At 39.1% G+C, this 7,801-nt stretch overlaps 1 protein-coding gene across 2 annotated transcripts in view; it reads left to right on the forward strand.

Moving 5' to 3' along the window:
- The first annotated feature begins 207 nt into the window (after window positions 1-207).
- The window catches only part of LOC105032170 (serine/threonine-protein phosphatase BSL1 homolog), a 76,898-nt gene continuing 69,304 nt past the window's right edge, over window positions 208-7,801 (forward strand). The window contains exons 1-5 of one of the 2 annotated variants that reach the window (XM_073252749.1): window positions 208-566; window positions 673-733; window positions 879-957; window positions 1,109-1,188; window positions 1,290-1,384. In XM_073252749.1, the coding sequence (XP_073108850.1) occupies window positions 242-566; window positions 673-733; window positions 879-957; window positions 1,109-1,188; window positions 1,290-1,384 (640 nt within the window). In that variant the 5' untranslated portion in view covers window positions 208-241. The remainder of the gene's footprint in view (window positions 567-672; window positions 734-878; window positions 958-1,108; window positions 1,189-1,289; window positions 1,385-7,801) is intronic. The other variant, XM_010906537.4, reaches the window with a different exon arrangement.

Consider the following 7,801-nt stretch of genomic DNA (forward strand, 5'->3'; position numbering starts at 1 on the left):
GGTGTCCGGCCAGCTGTCCATCCAAGCACGCTGCCATCGTAGTGCTGCTTTCAAAGCGAACGAAGGGACTTCGGTTTTGGTACGAATTACTCTAATTGATGACGACCACGGCGCGGTTGGCCGCGCGTCAGTCCGCCGCCGGCACTCGGAGTCCTCGGACGAAACACGTAATTGGACTTTCGGATGCTAACCAAACGACAAAAAAGACAGGAGGAGACCAAGAGAACCCCACCGAGGGTTCATGCCACCACCCAACCGCCTCTCGCCGGGTGTCTCCACCGGCCCCACGGATATTTATTTGCGTTCGCTGTCGCTTCTTTACTTTTTCCCACCCCACCGCGGGGTGAGCCGAGAGTACGGCGAAAGGATGGGTTCGAAGACGCGGCTGGTCCCGGCCCCGAGCTACCGGCCCGTGGAGGCGAGCTGGGAAGCCGCCGGGGACTCCCCGGGGCCCCGCTGCTCCCACACGCTCACCGCCGTGCCCGCCACCGGCTCCCACGGCCCCCGCCTCATCCTCTTCGGCGGCACCACCGCCATCGAGGGCTCCCCCTCCGGCCCCGGCATCAGTTCCTCTCTCTCTCTCTCTCTCTCTGTAGCTGTAGTCTTGATTCCATGGGAGTCCAGTGGGGATTTTGTCTAACTGGTCTCAAAATTTGTTGTTTTGATGGGAAGGGTTGGCGGGAGTGACGAATTCGGTTCATTCTTTTGATGTTCAGACCAGGAAGTGGACCAGGCATTGTTGCTTCACCATTACTCTGCTCTCCTTCTAGTTATTAAGCCATGTTTTTTTTTTAAAGTTTTTCCGTAGTTTTTCGAGTCAAAATTAGGATTTGTTACTTGGTAGGGTGAGTTGAGTGACATCTTATAAATTTGGGCAGGATTCAACCGGCCGGAGAGCCGCCGTCGCCTCGGGCTGCGCATGCTGCAGCAGCTGTCGGCACCATGGTGGTTTTCCAGGTGATAAGAATTTCTTCCCGGATTATGTCTTTTTGTGTGTGTGTGTGTGTGTGTGTGTGTTTGTTGTTGTTTTCCATCTTTCCTTCTATTTTTTCCCCCTGTCTCGTGTCTTTTTAAATGAATTACGAATTGTGTGATGATGTCTTGATAGGGTGGCATAGGACCTGCGGGACACTCCTCTGATGATCTTTATGTACTTGACTTGACAAACGACAAGTTCAAATGGCACAGGTTAGAGCATTGTGTATTCACTTGAAAATTTCTCTTTTTATGATCTATGATTTTGATGCTGATGGTTACTAATCATTGTTATTGGCATTGTTCTGCTATAGAGTGGTGGTGCAAGGGCCTGGTCCAGGGCCTCGTTATGGGCATGCCATGGACTTAGTAGCGCATCGATATCTAGTTATAGTGAGCGGATATGATGGTGAGTTTTTGCTGTTGGACATTAATGAGTGCTTATGTTATGAATTCAGTTAGGGAATTCATTCATATTAGGAAATGTATAATTGGAAGCACAACGAAATTCTTTCTCTTTGAACCAAAAAAATATTGTGAAGTGAACAGAAAATGACTATTCATAAATCACAAACTAGCACCATATGTCCTATTGATCAATAAAAGTGCATGTCTTCAAGTGTTAAGACTCCACAAAACATGCTCTTCTAAACCTTCGTAATTTGTTTTTTAATATGCCATTGTACTTAAAAACTTGACTGAAAATTCTTTATCATGTCAACTGTACATCAAGAATTTAAATGCCCATTGCATGGGATTTGCTGCTTGGTGGCTGAAGTAGGCACACACCATTCCATTCAATGTAGCCCCTTGTTGAAAAGATGAAGACAATAATCCTTGTGCGGTTAAAAATATTAAAAAACATATAACATTTAACATGAGGTGCGGCTACTAGCACAGCATGGATAGGCATGGGATGGCACTTGAAATATTTTTATACATTTAAGTGCTTTATAGATTGGATTTTAACTTGAAATCAGTTCTTGTAAATTGTGCTGGATTATTACCCAAAGCGACATGAGGTAAGCAGTCTGCTATGAATCTTGGAAGATTATTATTTGAAGGAGAAATATTTCATAATGGTTGCATAATCTTAAGCTCATACAAGGTAAGCAAGGTGGAACCGTCCAGAATTTCTCTTGGGTATGGGACCAAGGGGAGGGCTTGTGTGTGTGTTGGGTGTTTTTGAGAGGGGGGGGGGGAGTGCATGGGGTTTGGAGGACTAGACTTTGTGCACTAGCGTAACCACTGGTCTAAGTTTTGTGGCATCTTATCCTTCCCCCACCTAGATCTTGGCCTAAGAGGTCTCATAAGCATAGGCACTAGCTCCCTAGAATCTAGGCATGATTCTCCTTGTGTACGATGCTTTAGAAATGTAACTTTTATTTGCCTATAATCTTGGCACCATGCATGGCCACCTCTTCAAAATCATGGTGCGACAACAATTCAATAAACAAAAAAGTCACATAGAAATTTGTATCCAGTGTCCAACTATTCTAGGATGTGGGTTGCTACCAAACCAGCCAACTATATTCTATGCTATAAGAATTCTTTTTTCATCTAATTCTTATTTCTACTTATATGATACAAAAAGAAAACAAATGTATTAAGAAAAGATGCAGTGTAGCGTAGGATCCCATGCAAGATTCGCTGTACCGGTACCGGACAGCGTGCCGGTGCTGGACCGGTACGGTACGATACCATACCATACCGTACCGACACACGGTACGTCTAGGCGTATCGGTCCGGTATCGGTACACAATATTTTTTTCGATTTTCAATTTTTTTTTGGATTTTTGAAGTAATAATTGATAAATACAACCTCAATATGGCATTATATTGCATATTATTGACATATTTGGATTCAATTTGGAGTTAGATTGCGGTACAAAGACTCTTGATCCAAAATTTCAAACATATATTTATTTACATTATATTTCAACTATGTCATCTTAAAACTAAAGAAAAAATATATAAAATATGCATTAAAATGTATCTAAATATTTAAGTACAAAGCGCAATAACTGATATACGAATCTTAAGATGTACTCTGCATTTAATTTCTTGTCGAGTGTCTGTGACGCTCGTAGATGTCTGGATCATCAACATAGTCTGAAGGGATATCAGTCCAACCCTCTAGCCAAGCTGCACCGTACTCTCGAATATTCATCATCCCATAAAGCATCCTCTCTGGATTGTAAGACATCTCAGACCTCTCGTTAAAATTCTGACTTTGAGAAGTATCCTCGAGATGATGGTACGGTTGTGGAGGAGCCCATCCAAATATGCCAGTAGCAAAATCTGATCTGTAAGATGCTCCAGACTGCATAGGGTAGTAACCACTAGAAGATGATGCCTCGGATGCACCATATGCATATGGATCATAAGGTGGCTGTGGATAATAGGATTCATAATGCGAGGATGATCCAGATACATCCATGGACCCTACTGTAGGGTTTTGGTGTACAGAGCGGAAGCACGGATTTCAAAGCATTTAATATGAAATCATAAACCAAAACCTAACTCCAGGAACACCTTATTAGAATTTAAACCATATTAATATGCATTAATATCAGAATATAAGGTATAGAAACATACCTACAATCGCTAAACCCTTATTTGTGCTCGATTGTCGGCAGCAGTCCGTCAGGGTTTCCACCAGGTGCCCACGTGTTCACCCTCCAACGTTGATCCACATAGGGACTCGATCAACCCTCTAGCACCTTTTAAATTTTTTCTGCAATTAAATTCTTATTTTTCAGAATTTAATTTCTATTTGGGCAGAACCTCCTTTCTTGGCTTTGCTGTCACCCTGTTGAACCTTTCCTTGCCTTTCTTTCTTGCTCCTTGTCACCTTAGTTTTTATTCTAATTCTCTAAGCCTTTTGGAAGACTTCTTGTCCTCTATCAGGATCTTGTCTAGGCTAGAGAAGAAGAATAAGAAAAATTGGACAAGAGGAGCCTATTCTAAAAAAAAAAAGAAGGAGAATTGGATGTCTTGGACACTAGGTGTGCACCCCTATTTATATTGCACGTAGGGGTGCAAACCAAGCATCTCACGCCCACACACAAAGCATCTCACGCCTCCTCCCATTTTCTCACGCCCCATCAGAGTATAGAATGCCATGTGTACATCAAAGTTGGGTTGAAGAGGTGCCTCGAGGCAGAAGGACTCTTCATACTCAACTTACGGTGTTCACATGAGAAGTCGCAATGCTTCTCTTATTGGTGCCATTTCTCATAGCCTTTGGATCTGGAAGGAAGCCCATCCAATGGCCAAGAGAGAGGGCGCCAACATCAGGGTGGGCGCATGAGAGAGGAGGGCATGGAAAAGTCAAAACTATCTCTCCATTTGACTTGGTCCAAGGGGCGCTTCCAAGGGGTGGCGCATGGGATTTCATCCTTATCTCTTCCCACAAATATTCTACGGAGTGTTTCAGATACAGAAGGACTCTTAGGCGCCTTCTAAGAGATCTGAAAGCCTCGTAGAATAAAAAACCATGGAAGAAAAATGGATAATTCTAAGCAAGGGGCGCCAACACTCATCCATGCGCCATGTGTCACATGCGCATGGACCAAAAACTCATGCGCCAAGAGAGAGAGTCTCAGGCGCATGGGTTTGAAATTAAAAACAGCCAAGTGTTAAGTAATTAAACAAAAGGTTAACCCAATTAACTAGCCAAATTTAATTTGACTCTAATTGGATCTAATTAGCGCAAATCGGAATCCGATTCGAATCCGATTCGAATCTAGATGCTAGGGTTTGCAACATGTGCTAGCATGTTCAACTTGCAAACATGGTTTAATCCAATTAAACCCCTGATCGATTTTCTTTGTGTGTGATCCATTGGGTTCCACATCTAGCCAGCAGTGAGTCCGGATGCAATTTAACCTAATCTAGTTAGAACACAACCGAGCCGATTTAGGTCAAATCGAGCTGACCCGTTTCGATCAATCAGAACAACTTCTAATGTTCGATCGTATTAAACTCTTTAATCCGATCGAACTCATAAGACATGATTGACGTCTAGCAACGTGTCGTGTCTACCTGGAAGATATGAAATTTTGATGGAAATACCAAAAATACCCTTCAGTAGGAAGTTACCGTGCAACTTGATCTTACGATCATCCTGCAATCCGAATATAACTTTGAGTATGGAAAAATGTCAAACCCAATTTTATATTCATATTTCTCTCGATCAAATAATGATGATTCGATTTATAAAACATTAGAAATCATTTCTAATATTTTATCATATTTTGATCAAAGTCTTCCTGAATCACCATTCGATCGAAGCAGATAGGATGCGATCTCCTCTTACTAGGAGTGATCATTTCTATATTGACCTACTCACAATCTTCATAGGCAATCCACCATATCCAGAACACCCCGTACATGATTAAATCATGAATGAGTATGATCCAAAATATGGATTCATGCATATAAAATTCTATGGCAGTCTCAGGTCAAAAGATTTACATACACAACTCCCACTAAGAGAAACATCTGTCGACATGTAGATAAGATTGCATCAGATGTTCTCTAATTGGATCAATTCAGTGAACTCATTCTCTAATGAGCACTTACATCCTTGTATTAGTGTCATACACAAGTAATTATGAGATCAATTATCCTCTCCACTGAGCATACACAAAATGTACCAGTCTTACCGGAAACATTGATCCCCTACTCAATGTTCCATCGACTAGGAATATTTAAAATTAGGGTTTTAAGATTTTAGATCTCACTGGTATGATCGCATCATAACCCTAAAACCATAGCCCTAATTTATGGGGTTTATCATAATTTTAAAATTAAATAAGACGCAGCATATGATGAAATAAATGTCTTTATTTAAAAAAATCAGTACATGAGTTATTGGGAGACAAAAGAATATCCATCAAATTACATATTTTGATTGGCTTATAGGGCATACTCCTTTCACCTGCTTCACGTGCAAGATCGTCCGCAGTATATATATAATTAAAATATATGCAAGTATAACAAAACACGATAGTTTAATGATAATTAAAATAATTATATATAATTTTAAAATAATTTTAATAATTATTTTAAAATTTATAAATTTAAAATAAATATGTTATATGCTTCAAATAATATTTTTAAATTAACTAAAATATAACACTATTTTTATATATTTTTTATTTTATAATTAAATTTTTTAATTTAAATAATTAAAAAATAATTTTTTAATTTTAAATATTTGAAAAAAAAATTGAAATTAGATTTAAGTAGCTTGAATCATTCTAAACATGATTCTCAAACTCTAATTTTTTTTCCTAAAATTTATATATATATTTTTTATTTTTAAATAAATAAATATTTAAAAATATTTAAAAATATTTAAAAAATATATAATTAACGAAAATTAATAATTTTGGTATCATCGTGTAGATCTTCCAAAGATCTATCACATATAATTAAATCATACCAAAATCATAAGATTTTGGCATGATTTTCTTCTATTTTTATTTTACCTCATTTTTATCCTATTTCTAATAACAAAAATAAAAAAAAATATTTACTAACAAAATAATAGATTATCTTACCTCCGGCCAAAGATCAGTCTCTTCTCAAATCACTCCTCCAATTTCACGAAATTTTGCCTTCTTTTCTAATTTTTTGGAGGTTTCAACGATTAAGTTGCCCACGGTTATGGGTGTTCTCTGAAAACTCTCAAAGAACACCGAAGGCCTGGTACTTATTAAAGTACCAGGCCCTCCCCCCATGTGAAGTGGGCCACACCCATTTCTCTCCCCTCTCCCTTCCCCCAACCACGTGAAAAGGTCCCCACCTTCCCCCCTCCCCCCTTTTCCTGGGCGGTACGGTTCGGTTCACCCCGAATCGGTCCAAAACTGAGCCGTACCGCCCGATACCGGGCGGTATGGGACCGAACCGCACCGAACCGGGCGGTTCGGTGCGGTTCGGGGTCCTTTTCCGAAAAGCAGGTCCGAACCGGACCGGTAAGGGACCGGTCCGGCTCGGTACGCCCCATACCGGGCGGTTCGGCCCGGTACGGCGAACCATGATCCCATGTCTTTGTCTTTGCTCTCTAATCTGAGTGGCAAGTTCTGTGATCCAATTCTTGGTTCTTCCATCCTTCTTAGTTCTATTTATGTTCGTCTACTAATCCATATTACCAATTGTTTAATCCTAACTATTGAGATGTTGAAAGGAAGGTGCCTAAATTGGTCATTGGGGTTCTGAGATCACGTTCCAGGATGCAATAACTTAAAGCTAAGTAAAAGCTCAAGCTCTTATCATGCATTCTTCCTCTTATTTGTTTTAAACTATGTCATAATGATTTTCTTCTTCGAGGAAGAATCCTGGAAGTTATCAACAATAATTTTATTTTAAAATATAAGTATGATTATATACATAAATCTAAATTACTGAATAGATTATACACATTGTGTAACCTAGTTTATTAATTGGTTATCTTTATAGTGGTAAATCATAGGTAATGGAATATGTTTTTCTTTCTCTTTCTCTTTTTCCTTTTTTTTTTTCTTTTTTGGGAACAAATGAATGCAGGATGCATATTCTTATATCTAGTATATTTTTTTTCTTAATCTCATTTTATTTTTTTTATATTTTTGATTTGCACTCGCTAATTTTTATTTAGTCGTAAGAGCATTTCTTGGCAGGTAATTGCTCAAAATTAAAGAACAATGCATCTGCTTTGGATAACAGCTTAGTATGTAACCATAATGGATAAATAATTATATTTGAAATTTTTATTTTTAATGAATATAATTGTTAGTCTCCTCAAAAAAGAAAAGTCATGGTTCCATGATTAATTTCT

Source organism: Elaeis guineensis, chromosome 1 (genome assembly GCF_000442705.2).
Source record: "Elaeis guineensis isolate ETL-2024a chromosome 1, EG11, whole genome shotgun sequence".
NCBI lineage: Eukaryota > Viridiplantae > Streptophyta > Magnoliopsida > Arecales > Arecaceae > Elaeis > Elaeis guineensis.